Here is a 21,683-nt window from a genome sequence, read left to right as displayed (position 1 = left end):
TTCTTCCTTTGGTAATTGCATGCTAACACTGTTAAGTAATATAAAGCACAGATTTTCTGAGGTTTCTGTGGCTGTAGAAAGGTAGATACAGGCTTTGTATGTGCAGAACATTATATATGGTTTCGTTTTTCACTCTGTATGAGACTAATTATTTCAAGCTGCTTAATTACACTCTTTTCCTTTTAATGTCTTCATAATGGAAATCTTCCTATTAAAATGAAAGGATTTCTATTTCAGAAAAATAGAGTGAAACTTTTCTAAGGTTTTTTTATTTAATCACAATCTATTCACATGAGGTTTATTCTACTAGTATTTGACTCTGCCGCTTGCTCAATGTCACTAACACAAGGATTTTGAAGAGTTTTTCAAAGCTGGGTTTTATAGACAAGGGAAGCAAGCTTCCACCAAACTGTGCTGAAAATTCATTAGCACATTGGGGATCATTAGCACAACTGGGCATCCCATTGTGCTCCTCTGACCATTGGACCAGTCAAAATTGGAAAAGGATGCTGCTAAAGCTGTTATTAGTACTGGAAGAGGTTTGCTGCAAAAAATTCTTGTCTGTTGTCACTTACATGGAGATGGGTCTCAGAAACCAATATTAGAAACATTCCAACTGATGTGATTGCTTTAGTGGTGGCTACAAGGAGATTTATGCTTGTGCTTTTTACATTTTCCTTTGGGATGTGACTGTCATGTCTCAGAATTTTTCTTCCAGCTCTCTAATCAGGAAGATCCATGTTAGGAGACATAACCTTTTTGGAATGAAAAACCAATGCTTACCTTTTCTATTGCTCTCTAAAGGGAAGTTGTCCTACATGCCTGTAGCCATTACATCCACTTTCCCTTGAGAAACTGGGGATATGTGTGTGTGTTGATTATAACAGACTTCATAGGGCCTCAGATCAAGTGACATTGCTGGACAGAAGCTCTGATCCGTCACATCCTACCAAGCATTTAATTGCTGTATTAGAGAGGAGGGGGAGATTGTTCTTTTTTTGCCAGACATTGTTAAAGGTTTTTGTACTTAGAAGTCAAGCAAAAGATAGTTTTGACAGATATTGCAGTGCCTTGGATTGCCATTATTGCAGGTAAGTAATTTTCTGTCTGTAAGACAGAGAGGGATTCGTTGTACGCTCTAAGCAATTTTTTTTTTTTGTTAGGCAACACTTGCTAGTACCACAGAATCTTTTCTGGTTAATGTTGATTGCAGTGAGCATATTTCTAGACATCTGTTGCATGGCTAGATCATAATCAATGGTGGGTGTTTTTTTCCTTTTTGTAAATAAACTTCTCCCCCTCTCTCTCTCTCTCTCTCTCTTTTTAAATTTCTGTAGGACCTGGGGATAACGAAAGTGGGTCATATGAAGCGAATTCTCCAGGGAATTAAGGAGGTCGGCAAGAACGCTCCTTTGTCCGAAGTGTAATTATGCTGGTGCTCTCCCTAGAGAGAAAGGAAAGTTGCTGGAGAAGCAAAGCTGTTGCAGGCACTTAGCTGTCTTTATAGTTTACTCTATGGAAAAATAAGCACTGGTGTTTGTACAGGCTAGTATCTGAATTCTTGTGTGGTGAAGAGCTTGCTGTGATAGTATGAAAGGATTTGTGCCAAAAAAAAAAAAAAAAAAAAAAAAAAAAAGGAACAAGTGGTATGTTTTGCGAAGACATTTTCTTGGTGTGCCAACTTGGCCAGTTTGGATAAGCACATTTTGATAAATCGATTGGTTTATGGTGAACTGCGCTCACTGGAAAATATAATCAAGAAATGATTGCTTTGCTTACATGCAGCTTAGTATGCCTCTTCTTATGCTGCAGCAAGATACCATTGTACAGCACGAGGTTGTCTGGTTATCCTTCCGAGGCGTAGCTCCGTAAAACCTTCTGTGCAGGAGACCGAGAGGTTTTGGAGCTTCAACACATGAGCCTAGCAGTGCCACAGGTACCCAGCACTTGCTGGCCACACAGAAGGGGGGAGAGATACCTTGCGATACCATGAATGCAAACTGTAATGCATGGTATGCCTGCCTGAATTATCTGTTGTTCTGTTGCATGACACATCTGATACTCTAAACACTTGAACAACTTTTATATCAGTTTGAATGAGGTTTAATCTATTACTACTTGAGTGTCTTTTTTTATTTTCAGTTTCAGGCACTTTTCTATTCTTCAGTGTTGTGTTATGCCTAAAATGTGTTCTACAGCAAAGGATGTGTGGGTGTGGAAACTTAGCATTTGTGCCATATTCAGCAGATTATATGCATTATATATGATTGAAACAGTGTACAGTTAGATTTTAAAATATACCATGTACAGAAGGTATATCAGGTAACTAACTTATGAGTATTCTTGAAAGACTGGTACCTCACAAAAATATCAGTTGGCTTCCTGCATGGAAAATGATAAAGAATTTTCTCATGGTGCATTTTGATGTAGTCATTCAGTTATCTTACACATCTGTAGCATATTTGAACTTCTAGGCACTAATGATTTTATTTATTCTGTTGTTCAAAAGGCAGATTGAAAGATTAATGGAAATTTTTTATAGGAAAATTCATTTATTTATCATACATAAGAGTTCTAAAATGTAGCAGCTAATTTGATTTTTGTGGGGTAAGCTTTTACTCATTGCTAATTAATTGTTAATTTAAAAAGTCTCTGTATGCATTTCTTTACAAAGGCATCAACTTGTTTCTTGTCAGCACTCCTACATTGGTAGATCATAAAATATAAAATACAAGCTCTAAGGTTTTCCACTATGCATGCAAAGATGAATCACATGCAAGGTAGTAATCCATGAGTGTAAACAGGTTAAAAAATGAAAACCATCTTTGTTTAGAAATTGCATTAGACCAGAGTTTATAAGGTTATTTACAATTTACTTAAATGAAACATAGCTTCATAATTGATTTTCCTGGTTAATTTTTCACAAAAAATATTAATCTAGTAGAAAAATAACTTGCATATAGCTAAAAAAAAAACCTACTTAAATGTTTGAGATGAAATTATATTGTACCACAGAAAACTTGCACAGGATTGCTGTCTCCTTCCTGTTCCTAACGTGTCATTGCGGCATGAGGAACACTTGACTTTTACTTAATTAAGTAGCTTTGACATTTCTGACTGGTTAAAGAGTATCTTGATATATATTTATGTTTTCCTTGTAAGCATCAGAGTAAGGTTTCATTTCTTCTTCCCAAAGCTTATTTTCCCCATTCAAAGGGGCCAATGTCAAGTACTACATCCTGGTTTTGCCCTCCCGTTCTCATGAGTATGATGGGCATCGTCCCTTGGAAAATAGATGGGTATTGTCCCCTGGAAAGTAAAATCTATTCCCCTCATTGCTCTACTGAAAAAAAAAAAAAAAAAAATCAAAAGGAGCAAACCAGGCCTCATTTATATCCACTTATAGTACTATGTGCTCTTGCTGCTGTAGGCTCAACAGGCACCATTCTGGGAGCTCTGTGGACATAACTGATTGTTCTGGTAAACGAACAAAAGTAAAAGGCTATGTTCCATTAGGTTTTCCATAAAAACCAAACCAAAATCCCTTTGCCAAGTGACATGATTTTCATGCTGTTTTATGAAAAGCATATGGAAACAATGGAAAGTTAGGCAAACAGTGGTAGATTATAAATATTTATTAATGTACTTGACATTCACCCCTTTAATGATGTTCAGATGGCATCTGTCAAGTCTTCGCAAGTTGTATTTCTTTTTCTCTTTGTTTCTCTGTAAGCTACGTTCTATTTTAATGTGTGGCAGCATTCTAAAATACAAATGTTACGGTAGATGGCATAGTTAATCTTCCTGGTTGATTCAAAGACATAATACATTGAAGAACTTTCTTTGCTTTCCTGACTGTAGGATACACTCTCTTTACAACTTTCAGCCTTGCTATACGCAACGTTAAGATGGGCTATGGAACAGGATCTCTTCAGATCACTGTAGAGTCTACGCTGAGTATATTAAAAAAATGGGAGCTGCTTTTAGGCAGGGAAAATGGGCAAATATTGTTTGTAATGCTACTTTCTTATGGCACTCCTCAAATTACCTCAGTATAGGACAACTGATGAATTGTCTTTGTATAGTTCATTTTTTTTAGATGACCACCAAAGAATTTAATATTGATTGTCCTAAGCAGAAGGGTTTTTTTAAACGTGCAAGTAGGAAAAAAAAATTATAAGCATCATTTATGCTGTATTTATTAGATGCCCAGAAGAGCAAATTTTATGCAACTTTATGCCTTAGACGAGTGTTGGCTATGAAATCTAAATGCATCTGACAAGGAGGCTCTAACTATTTTACAGGGTTTCTCTGCCGAGGTCATGGGTCATAACTGTGTTTAGTGATGAGGCTTTTCTAAAAAAAAGACTTTTGAACACATTGTTACTATCTCATGATTATTGTAATTTCCAAGTATTGGGTTTTTTCCTTACTGCTGTAAAAGTCCCAGTTCCTAGAACTAAGGACACACATAGCTACATTTTTAATGAACTTAATTCTTTATAATTTTATCCTGATGTTTAAAGTGTTTCAAAGCATATATCCCAATATTTCAACAAAAATAAGGTAAACACATCCCCTGACAGTACTTAGTTTTTTAGAAAGCAAGTTATCCCAATAGATCTTGTGGAGGCCTATTCAACATGCTAGATTCATCAAGACAAAAAATCACTATACAAAGTTCACTGGATGATTTTTTTATTCCTCTAGTCGAATAAACTTAATTTCTGTAGTGACCCAGCATACCTTAAAATTTGAAAGGAATACAAAGTGATAGGCTTTTTTTTTTTTTAGTGGTTGGTATTCATATAGATGAAATGCCCTACACCTCAGAAAGGAGAAGAGGAGAAATGCATATTTTAAAATGGCAGCAAATTGCCAAGTGCATGTTTCTGTTTTGTCATTTTCTAATAGGATTTTTCCAGTTCATTGTATTCAATTGCTGTAGCAACCTCTGATTCCAGTCATGCAAGTATTGCCTTTAATGCCTAATGCCGCCTTCTTAGAAACAGAATGATATCAGGCAAAATCATGGTTGTAGGTGTTGGGGTTTTTTTAGAATACTATAAAGAAAAAACTTGTTCAAAAATGAATATTTTTATACGATGGCAATTGCAAATTTTCTTTATGATACATTTTTATGTATTTCCCCATAACCACTATTTTTTTCGTGAATATCTCTTTCAAAAAAAAAATAATATTTTACACGTGGAAGAACAGTAAAAGGAAAGCATGTAATCAAAAACCCTCCCAGGTTATTTCAATCCAGTATTTCTTGCTTAGAGGCTGGAGTAAACATGCTTGGTCCTGTAAATAATAAATAGAAATAATCTTTCACTCTCCATCCCTGCCCAAAGAAATTTGTACTGCAATGTTGTATAGCTGTAATTCAAACAAAAGGAATTGATTTTTTTTGTAATGGTTCCTTTCATATTTTCCTACGATCTTTATAGAGATATGGATAACCTGCCAATTCTGACTTTTTCATTGAACTCAGTGATGCTAATTCACTTAATGAAAATTTCATAATGCCTTGATAATGAGCAGATCAAGGGTAAAATTATCAGTGTTTTTCAATGCGTCTAGTCTTCCTTTTTGGGAAAACTGGCAGGAGGCCTTTTTCACATGTAATGGAAAATGAATACATAAAGCAAATATGAGAGAATGTTCCATAGTCCTACTTTAGAAATACATGTAAAACTATGTATTGTCCATAGATAATTCTACAATGGACATGTAAGACAAAACCCCCCACAGTGATTCCATTTTGCTTGATGCTTCTTATTAATGATTGGACTACTAATGTTTACTCCTGTTTCTCCATTGCTCTCTCTGTGCCCCTAAGTATTGAGTTCTTGCATGTAAGTTTGACAGCTCTGGTAACTAATGATCAGCAGTGCAAAAAGTCTTTGTGAAAGGTAAAGTCACAAGTGATGTATATCATTGAGGATAACTGAGCTGGAGCAAAGTATTTAGCTTACAGTCAGGAAATCATCTTGTCACTTGTGTGAGAGCCATATAAAATTATATGACTAATAACATAATTTTTTCACCCCAGTAACATAAGTACCTCTCCACTGCAGTGTCCTGAGTAGCACATTTATACCATGAGCTCTACTATTTTTTTTTTATTCTGTTTTCATAGATTGTGTGGTTTTGGTATGATTTTCATATCATCAAGGTTTGATGCTGCTTATTCTAACTGCGAAGATTTAATGTATGTAGGAACTGTACATGACTGTATTGCTGTCTTAAGTAAAAGGAGCATGACCTGAGGAAGCTGAGGAGTTTGGACAGGACTTAAAATATCTCTGCTCCCTCTTCAGAGATGAATGGTAGTGTCAGCGGGATTGATAAAGCATCATTTGGTAATTACCAATAGAAGATCTTTACTGGTTGTATAAATTCCTGTATTTATATATAGAATACAGTGTGGAACGTGATCTTTTTTACAAAAAGAAAACATTTTCTAGTTCTTTTCTACTACTGTTGCATTAGGTTTAATAGCTCTGTTAAGGGTTAGCTTACGTACTTGAAATGCACATTTCTGCTGTACAGAAGCCCAGTCTGTTTCTCAGCAGTTATATTCCATTTGAAAGCAGTCTGGAGACTTCCAGGAGACTATTCCTGTAGCCAGTTGGAGCTAATACCAAAATTCATAGCAACTTCTGTAGGCTTAATAGTGATAACCCTCAATGTTTTAACTGAAAAAAAAAAAAAAATCATTTCGGAAAGGTTTTGGTTTTTTTCAGACTGTAGAATTCAACTTAAAATGTCACCCCCTCATCATCTGTAAATAATAAAATAGCAGCACTGTTAACACTTCGGCAAACTAGCAAAATGCTGGCAAATACAGACCTGAGAGTATTCCTGGACAAATTGTCATGAATTTAGCTATAGTGGTTAAACAACCTCCACCTTCAGAGCAGTCAACAGAAAATTCATATATGTACATGGTAGGATTATAAACATTTATTTTAAATAATTGAAGACCTTGTCTCCCAGTTGACAGAAACACTTTCTATATAAAGTTCTTTGGGATTTTGACTTCATACAACCTGTTGCTTATATTAGTGAGGGCAGAAGAAGCTGGTGCATAACTTATGTTTAACACACAGGTTCAAGCCTCTGCTGATGTTCTCACGCTGCTTCCCAGCTCCTGTGTCTGGATGACTTCCCAGATGCTTGACAAGATGAGACCCTTGACGTCTGCCCCCCCTCTTCTGTTCAGAAGAGCTGGACAGGTAGGCTAGGAGAAAGCTGTATGATGCTCCAGGAGACCTAGACTGACCCGGCCTTCAGGCTCCAGTCTGGCATAGCCATAGTGGACTAAAATACTCTTGCAATCCCCGCTGAGAGCTGTATTTAGCTTGCTATACCACTAACAATTAGCAATAGCTAATGGAATGTCCTTTAATAGAGATGTGTTTTGGCTAACTCCACAGCTGTCTAAGACTTCTGAAAATACCAGAAATTATGGTAGCTATTAGTAGAACAAGTATGTAAGTGAGTAATCTGTATTTTATTCTATGGAACAGTCGCTTTGGAAAAATATATTTGTAGTATGATTGAAAGATTAGTGTTAGGATTGGAAAGATACTGAAGGTAAAAGCAATACAGTGCAGAGTTTAAAGTAGAATGAATTTGCAAAAAAGCCCCACAACTTCATATGAAACAATTTTTTTAGGAAGCTGTGTTGAATATAGGTATAGCTATGTTATATGAGAGCATGTGAACTGGAAGATGAAACCAAGAAGAAATGAACTAAAAGTAAAATTGGTTAGTTTGTTGGAAACAGTGTGAAAAGCCAAAAATAAAATCCTGGCAAGTACCCCAAATCTCTACTATGAATGTTTAAAGTGAATTAGCATTTTAAATCCTACCTTGATTAATCTAAAGTATTAATTGGATAGAAAACTTTTTAATTTATTTAGTAACCTGACAATGTCATTAACAGGGAAAGAGTTACAGATAAAACTGTCTTTCTCCCTGCATTGGTTGAAGTAAGCTCTGCTTGGGACTAATTCTCTCTGCAGTTACAGTCAGTTATTATGTGAATGGGGAGGCTGAGGAAAGCTGTCCAGAGCTGCTTGGTCTGGCTTTTCAGGGAGGGAGAGCACGTGTGCTGACAAGTAGGGCCTGGGGGGCTCTTAATCAGAATTTTAAGAATATATGATTGTCTACTTGGACAGTTTGTGAAGGTTTACAATGAGCACACAGACATGCAGATACTCACCGTGAAGGTTTCTAGTGCACTGTTCTCTCACAAGATGCCAACTTTCTATATTGCAATAGGCGTATGGACGGGGGGTGAGCAAGCGGCTGCATGGTGCTTAGTTGCCAGCTGGAGTTAAACCACAACAACCGCTTAGACAGATTTCAGAGGATTTTCTATGGGCATCTGTCATTTGTGGTGTCTGTACTTTCTGCCCTGGATTTCTCTCCTTAAAACGTGCACTTGGAAAAATGGAGTCTCGTCCACCTATAGCAAAAATTATTATTTTTCCCCTCAAGGAGCACAGCTTATGAACTGCCCTGAAATAATTCATTTCATTAGCCACCTCTTACATCATGTCCTTTGAATCCTAAAAGAGCTGAAACACGGGACCTCCCTAGAGCTGCCAGTTACCTAGTAATTTAGTTTGTTGAAGATTGTATGTTGAGGGGATCATCAGAGGGCAAGACGACATTCACAGCAGAAGATGAGATGTGCGATAGATGGGATCTGTGCATGAAGAGTACAAGCTGCTGGGGAGCTTGTGAGGTGAAGAGGGCCTGATCTCTGCACCTGAGATCTGGTCCTTCTGCATTGCTGTCATCACACACAAATCATTTAATGACATTTAATACTAGCAGCTTCCTCTCTTAATTCACAGTGATGACAAATATACCAGTGATAACAAAACTTCTACTGTCGTAACTGTACGTTCAGAGTAGATATTTCTTAAATCCTGAGGGCTATGGAATTGCATGAATGTATTTGTAGTGTATGTTCTGGCATTTAAAAAAGCATTTAATTTCATCTAAAAGTATTTTAAAAGTCCTGAGAGGATCCCAGCCCAACGTGGATGGTTTCTCTCATTAGCTAGGCTTGTCACTTAAACTAGTACTCCAGTCAAGTACAGCTGTTAGTTCATTCTGTAGTAACATCCACTTACTTGCATGAGTGGGTGCTTAAAATGCACATAAAAGTGTTGCAGAGATGTGACACTGTCTAGTTTTCTGAATAACTCTTTATATTTAGGTCTGAATAGCATTTTGCAGCAAAAAGGTGAAACACACAATTTCCACTGAATTGAAAAACATGTTCAATAGAAAATGAAAACATCTGACGTGATTTGTACTGATTTAGGTAAAAACTACGGCACGCTCAGTAGTTTCTGCCCTTCATTTCCCCTTGGTCCTGCTCACACCACAGGAAAATTCATCGTCTTTGCAAACATATAGATCTGTTGGGACTTAGGCATGTGCTTACCTTTAAATGGCATTTTAGTCCCCCTGGGAGATTGCTACCATGTATTTCAGTTTTAGCATTTATGTGTAAGCCTACAGAGGATTTAGGTAGGTAGAAATTGCTCCTCACATAAAAGTTATCCTCAGATTGATCAATGGTAGCCTTTTAAATGCCATACCTATGAATGTTGTTCTCTTGCCAGTAGTTGCGTGTGCATGTTTGTAGAGATGTAGTATCTAGTTTGTAGTCTATATGTGCGTGCACACCTGTACATATATATGTATATACATACCCTGGTTTTGCCCAGAATGCCAACTTGTGTGTAGAGCCAAAAAAACTTAAAACTATACAATGCTTGAGATGCTGCATTGTTTTTATTATAATATTTTTTATATCAGATGAATTGCAGGATGTTTACAGATGCTTATTAATATTTAACTTATACAATGGAGTGGCAGGATGTTTATGATTGTTGTCAGCTAAAGAATTGTATATGATTCTGGGTGAAATTTTGGCTTTGTTGAAATCCTTGGCAAAACTCCCACTGATCTCACTGGGGCCAAGATTAAACCCCGCTGAATCTATTGTTTACTGGCTATTTTCCTACTGTGATTTTTTTTTTTTTTTAATGAGTGAGATGTATTTATTTTTTCCCAATGTGAAATCTGCAGTTGCTATTTGGATTTTTCTACAGAGCCTGCGAACTCCAACACAGGTGGGAATATATGCCTTAGAGAATGTACAGAATTTTTCATTGATCTGGTCCTTGGATATGTCTAAGAAAATACCTTCTAAAATAACTTTTGTAAGATTTAATACAGAATCTTCTAAAAACAAACCACCTATCTTACCTCTGCCCCAAAGAGGGCATGCAGTGTGGCAGGTGAAAATGAAGAAGTATTTTCTGATGAATAAAAAGTAGGCCCTCCTATTTTGTATACCTGCTGATTTCATACTGCTCACCTGGCTCTGCAGATCTAGAATGAGACACTTGAAGTACCTCATCCAAAAGTACCTTATCGGAGGAAAAAAAAAGTTATATATTATATGGCTTTAGACTTCTCATCAAGACATGGAGGTATGTATCTTCAGAGCCAGTCTGTAGAATGCATGGATGAATAAAATTATGAAAATACTTAGTGGTAAGGCAAATCAGACAACTGCTTGACCTTAGAGAAATCGCTTGTTAAGAGACAGAAGGATCAGTTCTTTAATAGCACCAGGGAGGAAAAATACTGTAATGCAGCGCTTCCTAAATCCCTTTCCAGGGTATCTTTTAATTGTGTATGCTCTAAGTGTATTCTTCCTGTAAAAAGACATAAGGCTGTGAAACTGCTAAATAGATACATCTTAATTTCTTCATCTAAGGCTAAAAATACCATCTTTAACAAGAGATATCATGCACTTTGAAATATATGTGTCTGGAACAGGTAAGTTTGTATTCATTGTAGATAGTCCTCCCAGGGATACAGTAGGATTTGTAAAATGAGTAGTTATGCCAATGTTATCAAAAGCTGAAGAAATAGCAAGCCAGCTGAATTCCCCCATTCAGGCTTTTTCTAAAGACACCTGTGCAAATGCCCACCACTCCCAGGAATCTTTTCCTATAATTTTGCTTTAGAAAGAATCATATTCAGATTCCTACTTCTCCCCTTGCTAATCAGGAAGGAAGTATGCACCTTGGTTGAACTTTCCAGGACTTTGTTGGCTATAGAAACAGACCTCAAAAGAATAAACAGTTGAGGCAACCAGTAGGCTCGTGGAGGATCCACAGGACCGTGCCTGGGCTCACCATTCTGCTGGATCCAATTACAGGTTTGGGGGGAAAAAGCTCCTGTTGCACTACGGCTGCTGCTGGTGGCAAACCTCCGTGGTTATTAGTGAGAGCAGGCGGGTGCCCAAGTGGGCGGACAACTTCCCTTTTGCACGTTCGTTATCTTTCTGTAATTCTAATCAGTACTGGAGTTCAGGATATACCATTAGTTGTCTGAAAGGCCCTGACGAGTAGAGGGTATGTGAGGAGATGAGGGGGGAGTGGCTGGAGGTCTGGATTCTGCCTTTAGTTTCCTGCCGTGGAGCTGGTGCAAGACTGGGGGCAACTCACTTTAACCTTTGTGTGCCTCACTTTCTCCGCCTGTGGGAGTAAGGATGCTTACCACCTTTGTACAGCCCCCTTGAGACCTATAGGAAAGCACTGGTATATAAGCGGCTAAGTTTTACTGACACTATTACATGTAGTATAAATAAATGACTTTTGTCCGTTACACTGCAAAAATTGCTTTTCCTAGTTTCAGTTCTGACTATTCGATGACCTGCGACATTCTGGGTAGTCAGTTTTGAAGCTTAGCGGTTGCTCTAGTACTTACAATTACACACATGGCGGGCTCTGTTTGCTGCAGAAAAGGGTAAAACTTTAAACTGCCTGACAAAACTTGCCAATGAAGTATATCTAACAGAGCAGGGGTGTAACTTTGGCTTTATTTACTTGTAATAATGGTAAGGAACAGTGAATTTTGTTTGTTTACATACTGTTTACAATGGCACAGTTTTATTTTTAATATATAAAAAAAACAATTGAGGTATTTATTGCATATACTATTTTAAAGATGTTTTATGTGTTTTCACCTTTGGAATATATTGTTACATTTCCTTGTACAGATAATTTGGGTGGCTTTGTTAATATAGTTAGTAATTTTTATGACTACTAAGTGACCAGTTTTCCGTGCCTTTTTATTGTTGGATGCATGATTACATATTTATTATTGTATGGAAGTCACTGAGATGTGTATTTTTGTATTCTGCTGGAAGCAATGGTTGATTTTATTGTACATGATAAGAGATGCCTTCATATTGGGCACTCGTATGAGATCTTCCTTCTCAAATAAACAGAATGCATTCAATGTACCTTCCTTAAGTCCTTGAATTTTTTTTCCATGTCTGGAAGTCAATGGAAATTCTTGAATGTCATGACACTGAATTTTAGATGTTGTCCACTCAAAATGTGGGCTGCTACCAATGTCATCAAATCCAAACCAAAATTCCCCATTGAAATCAATGCAATGGCAAGCCCTTGGCACAGTGTAAGCCTTTGTAATTTAAAAGAAAACTCTGTATGTTAAACTTAATAAAATTTGGATGAGTGACTATCAAGTACCATTTCCATTCAGTCTGCCACACACTGCCTGAAAGTTGTTTTATATTACAGGCTTCGAATACAGCTTTTAAACATACTTTATATGGCTATGTGCAAGCCCACATGTAACTTATAAGTAGGTCCCTGTGCATGTAGGTGTTTACATTTGCAGGGATCTTCCACTAGATCTTGCTGGCATATGGCATATTAAATGTAAAAATAGATTTACATTTGCATCCATAGTAACAACAGTTGTTAAAACAATATACAGTAGTGCCCATTTTTCCACGGTAAGTGGCAGTAAAACAAATACATTTTTCCTTAGTAGCATATACTGAACCTCTCTAGCACCAACCCAGATAAACACTTACTTCAGTTGGTTCCATGCCAGGACCTGAAGACAGAGGGCAGTTCTGCAGGTAATCACCAACTATCGTGTTGTAGGTCAGCGAGCTACTAGGCTGGTACTTAAGACACGGTGTGAAAGTGACTATTATCAACAGTTTACACAGAAGGAAAAAGATATTTTATAGGAACTGAAGTCAGTTGATGTGGGCAATAATTATGTGGTTGATGAAGGCAGTCATTGTGTTGGGATTGTAATGTCATGAAGTAATCGTAGGTGGGAGAGTCACTTTCACGGATAACCCAGAATGCTTAAAGGTCAGCCCTGGCAGTTTTAACACACAGTTAATTCCAGGTGCTTACAAATCTTTTAGGACTGAAGCCTGTACTTTAAGTTTGGGGGTGTTGCATGTGCATTCAATTTCTTTAATGAAACCAAAATGGCTGGGTTTAGTAATCAAAGCTGTGGCATAAATGAGACTGTATTAGGAGAAATAGGTAATGATATAAAGTAAGGGATACCACTGGGGATGATACTCTGGTATGTGAGGAAACTGGGTGTGATGGTGTATGGATGCTATGAACTCTCCAGAATTGCTTCTAGCCGTTAAGACTTAACAATAAGATCAGCTTCCCATACTTCATCTTGTCTGTATGTTAGATTTGTGTGAATAAAGTCAGAATGTGAAGAAAGTGGTTGCATTACAAGCCTTAACTTGGGAGATGCACTTAGGGAAGTTTTTAATAATTCTAAGAAGAATTTGGTAAATGGGTGAACTTCACACCTCAATATATATTTTGGTACTTGTAGAATATAATCAATCTGTTCATGCCAGTGACACTGAATAGTTTATGATAAAGACTGAAATTGTGCAAACTTTTAATTCCCATGACTAAATTCATAAAAATCTACATACAAGAAGATGGTAGACAGGAAAGAGTTTAAATTAGATGTCCTAAGGCAAATCCATAGAACCAAATCTAATGGAGTTATTGCTGGGACAGTTTATGAAAAAGGGCTGTATAGATGTCTTGTCTAAAACACAAAATGTAGCAGCAAATTATTTAAAGAGGTTTAGTTGGGATGGAGTGACAAACTACAAGGGCAAAAATGAAACTGGTGGCAGTATAAGCAGTTCTTTTCACATTAACATTAGAATGTTAGGATATTAGAGAATTAGAACAGTGAGCATAGGAAAAAGTGGGAAGGAAAATGGTTTTAAAATTATGCAATTCAGGCCACTGAAAGTTTGTGAATAGATTAAAATCTGTCTGTCCTGGAAGCATGTGTGGGAGTATGGCATTAGCCCGAGTTGGTTGTGTACTTAACTAGTATGTACCACTTCAACTGGAGTTATTGCAGGCTATTTTTTAATTACATTAATGTGCTTCTGGTCATATTTATAAGTATACTTTTCAGAAATGAAATAGCCTGTGCCAGTGCAACCATGGCCTTGATTGTCCTCAGCCATCTAATGGCACAAAGATGTCATGGATGGAATTTGTACTGTGAGCATGACAACAGACAAGGTGGGCACAATAGCTTCTGTCCTTGCTGAATGCACAACGGATGAGTGAGCGCAGCAGCTGACCCAAGTCCTCATTTAGCTGAGAACCAAGGGGATCTACACGGAAGCGCATCTGTCTTTTTATAGAGGGAGAGATGGATAGATGTCACGGTGATGAAATGGGACATCCTGGGACGTGGCAGATGCTTCATAGAGGCAGCAGGATTTCTGCTTGGGCTTTAGTTTCCATTTCCTTTCGGTGACAGCAGCGCACAGCTGTGGCTGCACTTGCCCCTCTGAACTCATTCCTCCACTCTGCCCTTTAGCTGTTACTTGCCTCTCCCATGTCTCAAAGCTTTCAGCCCTTCTCGGGTGCCTACCCTCATTTCCCAATTATATTTTGCCAAGTGCAATTTCCTTTCTTCAATTTCATTCCAAAAAAAAATCTGTCTGCTGCCTAGCAACATCAGTGTAACAGCAGATATACCTTCTCCTGGCAGTCACGCTATCCTCTGAGTAAATCAGTTCATTAATTAAAAATCAGGCATGTAATACCTCTGAACCTCTAATGCACTGTCCCTGGTAATAATAATCTGCTAATAGCATAACTATGCAACGAATGGCGTGTTTTCCCTCACTCGAGGGAGCACTGCTTTGCTGAGGCTTCGTGGACACAGCTTCTCTGACCTACTGTGGAAGCTGTCAGTTCTCTGAAGGTCAAGTCAGCAGGTGTCCATGCAGGAGCCTGTAAACACTACAGGAGTATGTGCTTCTGATTTACACTTGATAACTTACTTTCCAGCTAACTTTGCTTACAAGCATGAATTTGGTCAATCAGAAACATTAGGGTGCTATTTTCAGATGAATTAAAAAGAAAATCCAAGAGTGGTTGAAGAGGCAATGGAGCTGCATCTAAAACAAGTTTTCTTTAGAGTGAGGATAAGCCACTTTTTTAAGCTTAGTAGATTCACAAGTTACCTCAGAATACCTGCACAAAAATCTTGGTAGCTAATGGTTTCGGGTCATCCTTTCTCCTTTGCCGGCTTCCACGAAACTGAGGGGAGTGGGTGGGTTCTGGGGCTGACTCCGTGTTAGCCAGCGTGATGGTTTGGAGGAGGGTGCCCTGGTCAGGGGTTGTGTAGGCAACCCTTTCCTAAAATTAAAACCCAAGCACTTGAATAAAATTCTGTGTTACACAAGTTTTTAAAGTGCTGACTTTCTAAGGAGGTGAGCTTTATGTGATTCTGGTTTGTCATTCGGCCTCTCTCGCTTCCTCTCTTCTGGGCCTCCACCGTCCACCCCACCATGTTTTGTGCACCCTCCCTCAGGTAACCCGTACGCCATAAACCCCTGGAAGTGTTGGTACAGGAGAGATGCTCGAGATCAAGAGGTGGAAGAGCGTGAGACAGCACCAATTGCCTCATAAAATCCAGCTGAAATCTAAAATTATTTTCCCAGATGCCAGTCGTAGTCATATCTCTCATTTTTTCTCTTACTTAGCTCATCAGAAGAAAATAATTGAATGAGTTTCTCTACAAATAAAAATCAAATATGTTCCTTAAAAAGTGTATAAAGGAGTTAGAAAGCTACACAGGGAGAGATTGTGTAGACAATACCTGTGCCAGCCCCACTCCACCACAGCATCAAGAAATGAACAGCATAAATTTTAGTTTAAGCATAAAACCTTCCCAGACTTTTCTTAGGAAGGTATCAAATGTCCTCAGTATTAAACTTTTCAATATAATTTCATCTCCCTGTGGCCACTCAGCCATGAAAACGATTACTATGTAATTCTCAGAATCTTGAGCCTATTTAAAATATTGATAGGAATATTAATTAAATTTTCTGAACATTGTGGAAAGAGTAGCCTGGGTAAATGAGCCTAAATTCCTGAAAAATACAATAACAATTAATTATGTCAGGACAATCCATCACCATTTATTTCTCAGTCAATAAGAGAACCATAGCTAATGGCTGACTAAGACCAATTAAAGTTTGATGAAGTGCTAGTTTTTAAATAGAAGTTAAATTATTAACCCATACCATTTGCCAGCAGGATCAACAATAGGTCAAGACTTATTTTTTCAACATAAATTCCCTCTCAAATTGTATATATTTTGAAAGTGAGATTCAATGTCCTATATTTGCTTCAGATGGCGGTCAATCTGGGATTTTATTACAGACTTTTTCCCTGGCTGGATTAAATGGAGAAAAGCTTGGAACATAAATCCTTGTGGTTCTTTTACATCTGTTAATCTAATACCAGTTTGAATGCTTCTGATATCCAGACTAATCCCTGGGGAAGTGGAAATAAAAAATATTTTCCCTTCATTTAAAGAGGACTCCTACCCTCTGTAGACCTACTTGCTTTGCAACTTGTGGGAGCCTGACCATTAGGCTGCCTTCGGGTTGGTAACGAGTTTGCCTGGGAGGAAGCCCAGTGCTGGAAAGATGTTACATGACATTTTACCAGCCTGTTCATATTCCCATTCTGGCTGCCAGACTCACTTGTTGCTGCTGTCACGTTCCCACCTCCCATATTACATAGAGAAAAACGAGAATGTTAGGGTCCGTGCCATGCTAGAATTCTGCTGCATCTTATTTTTGGGCACTGGGTGATTCTGGCATCTAAAGCATCACTGAGCATAAGGTGTGTGTATAATGATGCTGTTGCAATTTCTTTTTACAGTCCCTTACTATTTCACCAAAGCTTGGTTTGCTTTCAATATTAATGGATTTATTATTATTATTTATTTATTTATTTATTTATTTATTTATTTAGTGGTTCAAGACCTTTATAATAAGTTGAGGTGCGTTTTTTTGTATTGAGTCTTTTTACCGGCCTAGAATAGAAGTAATTTTCTTTTAGAGATACACAAATTACAGCTGTTAGGAGGACTTTCCCAGAAGACATTCAATGCCTCAGCCAAAATGCAGTTCCTTTTTCTGAATTGCATCTTTTTCTCCTGTCCTTCCCTTCTGATAGTCAAAAATAAACCTGGAGCAAAAAACCTGTTGATAACACCACACTTTGCAGGGCAGCTGCATCCCTTATCTTTCATTCTGCTTTGGCACTCAGTGCCTTCAAGGGCATCCAACACCTTGAAGCACATGATTATCATTTTACAGAGGTGTTCCAGTTTCATTTTACTGGATGGAGTATGAGGATGAGGAAATGCATTTCTGAAAACACAGATGATATTGTTTCAGTATACAGATTTAATCCCTAATAGCTGCTGTGGCTCTTGAGTTGAAAATACAGTCTTCAATGGCTCATACTCATGATCATGTCATAGGATACGATACAGATCAGCTAAGCTGTGGTAATTGCATCTGTCACAGCAAGTATGAAGTAATTCAACTACACTGCTATGAAGGAAGTTTAAATTAAGGTACAGCAAAAGCCTGCACACAGGTAGTTTTCATTTACTGACTTGCTCCTGTGTCTAAACAATCATAGAATCACAGAATGGTTTGAGTTCAAAGGGACCTTAAAGATCATCCAGTCCAACCCGCCTGGCATGGGCAGGGACACCTTCCACTACACCAGGTTGCTCAAAGCCCCATCCAGCCTGGTCTTGAAACAAAGATAAATTTTCTCTAATATTTATGGAGTGAGTACAATATTCTGTGATTTCACTGCACCACAATAAATAAAAACTGATACTCCCTGAATTCATCACAGAAGCGCGTGATTTATAAAACAGATGCATAACTTCTGTAAATTGTGCGTTTAATCCTCTCTTGCACACTGAAAAGGATGGGATTTCTCATTTCCTTTAAAAGCAGGCCACCTAGTGCTTGCAGAGCTCCAGCACAGTGGGAAACTGCAGACAGTTTGTTTTTCTCCCTTATTTGCACTCCCTTTAAACCATGGAGCTGCTCACCTACTTTTCCAGACATGTGCTAGAGTGCAACTTAAAAGAACAGAAATTTTAGGCTGTGATTTCACATGTCCAATCCCTGTCTTGACCTGCTACTTACTTAGCTCCAGCATTGTTTTTTGTCAGATCTTTCTGTCAAACAGCATAACTCCCTAACGTGGTCAAAAAGAGTCAATGACCACAACAACATGGTAGGGATCTGCTGGGCTAATGAAATTAATCAAGTGATAGAAGGATCTAGTGCCAGGGCTGACTCAAGGAGGATGCTGTACTGGGAGAAAAGACTGACAGGAGGGAGAAGAGCATGATCTTCCCCTTTGACCACCAGCAATCTGGCAGAAACTGCATCTGCAGGTTCCCCAGAGAAGAACAGAATTAAGGTAGAAATACTGACAGCTTCTCCTCCAGAATGACACCAAGGCACTATTAGAGGAAAGAAAAAGCCCCAGTCCTTTACAAGTGCTATTAAAAAGTCATGAGCTAAGTAGTTTCCATACCAGGATATGACATCTCCAAAGAAAGTCAAAAAGCATAGCTTGGAATGATGTTACTAATTCTGTAGCTGTCTGATTTGACACGTAACCAGCGTCCCAGTAAGATACTTTATCCCAACATTTTGCTGGAGCTTTCCTTCCTCCTCCCAGTGAGACAGAAGCAGAAAACTCAAGCATCTGCTGTCATTAATGATCCTATGCCACTTCTCAGTGTGTCTAAATGCCGGTGATGGTCAATCCTGTCAGAATTTTGCATTGGATAAAGTGGATAAATCTCTCTGTGATCTCAAGTGAGAGGTGAGTTTGGGGCTTTTTGTGCATATGTAAAAAATTTAAATACTGAGCTATTCAGCCTTGTATATGGTATAGTGTAGCTAAATTTAGCCCTGCATGGATGCCAATGTATTTAACAACACTCTCCTTTTTTGCATGGATTTAGCCTTTCAGTTAAAAGTGAAAAATCAGTCATTTCTCATTCTAATCTGCTTTTAAAGTAGTGCAGAGCTGTTGCTTTCATTTTTAACAAAAAGGAAATTTAACACTAGCTAGAGAAATAATTCTGTATCACTAGAAAGAACATTTGTAGAAACCTTGTGTCTCAGACTGTGAAACTTGAGAAAATTATTACATGTCAGAAGTTATAAATAAATGCTTTCTATATTTGGTCTTTGTTGGCTAACGGGCACCTTCATGTAACACATCTTTTGTTAACTACTGTCAGAGATGGAATATGGTCTGGGCTGTTGGATCTGGGATGGAAATGCTGACATTTCTGCAGTGGTAGGAAATTTAACAGAAGAGGCGTGAAGAAGCTTCTTCAGTCCTAAATTTCAGAAAACTACAGAAGGACTCTGAATATTAAAGCAAGCTTTGCGTTCATTCTTCAAAAGCAACGTGGCAAACTGTACTATATGCAACTGCGTAAGTGCTTCGTGCAGCTTCTTGTCAGGTATTTCAAAGGAGACCTGTTATGTCACACTGACTGAATATTTTGTTACTGGTAAAAACAGCACACAGATAGAAAAAAAATAATCTGCAATCATGCTCCTCAGTGCTCGGTCCTGTTGGCAGAACTTAACTTTTGACTTAGGATCATCTCACATTAGTTCTGTATCATCCATGGTATAAGGACGTTGAATGAAAAGAGGTATATGATCACACTTCAGAGAGGTTTTTTGTTTTGTTTTTAATAGCTAATGAATATAGTCCAAAAACCAGCAGTCCTTTATGCACACACAGTATACAAATACATATAATACACAGTATTTTTAAAATAGGACGGTCTTTCTAATGAATCAAGACATACTTTACAAACAGGTGTACACCACCACATCAGGATTGCTCTAGAGATCACTGTGTGGGGAGAACTTCTGAAGCACTCTAGAGAACAGAGGGAGGACGGTGCAGTGCATGGTAGCTTTAAAGTCCCTTTCTGCCTTCTCCCAGATGCTTCTGAAGAGCGAGGGACCATAATGGTCTGTCTATATGGTACTCTATTCCTCAATCCACAATGTGAGCAGCACTTCTAGCTCTGACAAGCCTCCTTCACCTTCAGTGTGCATCATTATCTTCCTTGAATGGAACTGGAAAACACTCACATTAAAAATTAAAGGCCTCATTAGAACGCTTCAATGAATATAAGCTATTTTCTTTACCACAGTGTGGTTTTTTTCTCTCACATACACATATATACTGTCCTCAAATATATTATATAGCCATGCTAAGTTGCAATTTATTATTTACATTGATTATAAATATTCATTTCAAATTTTGCAATCCTATCTTAAAGCTCATCATCTATAAAACTGAAATTAAGTTTACTTAGAAACTCATCCTTAACATCATCAATATATATCAGGTTTCTGCAATCTCTTCAAGTGCATTTACATAGAAAATTACCCTCTCTTGGCACACCTGAGAGAGAAGGGAACAAAATAAATGCCTTGAATTAACAAACAACAATAAAAAAAGGAGGCTATAATCTGTACTCTGGAACCTGGCAAATTTTCCATTTCTCAGGTTCAGCATCTTCCCCCATCACATACCAGCTGTCAGGAGTGGACTTATGTGTTCTAATGCTGCACCTCGTAAAAAACACTCAATTTTTTTGTGATAAGGAAGATCAGCCATTCAAAGCTGCAAAGCTCCAAAGGGTTCCCCTCCCTGAATGATGAAGAAGACAGGAGCAGAAAGTGTGCCTTCAGGCAAACCTGCCTTGCCAGAGCCTAAGAGAACTAGGAGGGGAAGACATGACACTATTTCCTAACAAAAGCCATAAGCAAACTCATCAGTGATTCTTCTGAAAACCTGAAATTCTTCCCTACACAAACCTACCACATCAATCAGCTTTCAACCATAAAAAATGCTTTTGATGCCCTGAAAATTCAACATCATTTTGCCAAAGAATAAGCTAAATCAGATTAATGTAACTTCATTTTCTGACATAAAAATGGTAAAATTAGGCTTGGAGGGGAAAGGAAATCCATTTCCTTTTTTCTCCTTTAGTATTATGTGTTTCAGAGGGTATATTACTAAAGAACCCATCATCAGTACATTACCTTTCAGTGACTTCATTATATCATTAACTTCAACTCATAAAGGATCAGATGGTTCTACACTCATGACTGTTGTACACTTTTCAGCATAAAGAAATACGAGTATTATAGAGGCTTCAGCTACTAATTTTTCCCCTGTACCCCATCTTCACTGCCCCTAAAAAACAGAAAATCACAGTTGGTCAATCCTTACCTCACTTTTAATAGCAGGAAAACATGAAACCTTTTGACTGCAGTCTCTGAAGATAACCATCTAGCAAGGACAAGCCTCAACATTTCCATGTATTCAAAGCTCATGAAATAAAAAGGT

At 37.9% G+C, this 21,683-nt stretch overlaps 1 protein-coding gene across 4 annotated transcripts in view; it reads left to right on the top strand.

Moving 5' to 3' along the window:
• DGKH (diacylglycerol kinase eta) overlaps nucleotides 1-12,358 on the top strand; it is a 174,186-nt gene extending 161,828 nt beyond the window's left edge. For 3 of the 4 annotated variants that reach the window (XM_056328534.1, XM_056328535.1, XM_056328536.1), the window contains one exon: nucleotides 1,338-12,358. In XM_056328534.1, coding sequence (XP_056184509.1) covers nucleotides 1,338-1,427 — 90 coding nt within the window. In that variant the 3' untranslated portion in view covers nucleotides 1,428-12,358. The remainder of the gene's footprint in view (nucleotides 1-1,337) is intronic. The other variant, XR_008820174.1, reaches the window with a different exon arrangement.
• Nucleotides 12,359-21,683: the final 9,325 nt, after the last annotated feature.

The sequence above is a fragment of the Falco biarmicus genome, chromosome 2 (genome assembly GCF_023638135.1).
Source record: "Falco biarmicus isolate bFalBia1 chromosome 2, bFalBia1.pri, whole genome shotgun sequence".
NCBI classification, from domain to species: Eukaryota; Metazoa; Chordata; class Aves; order Falconiformes; family Falconidae; genus Falco; species Falco biarmicus.
Note: the sequence above shows the minus strand (reverse complement) of the source record. Positions and strands in the feature narration are given on the sequence as shown.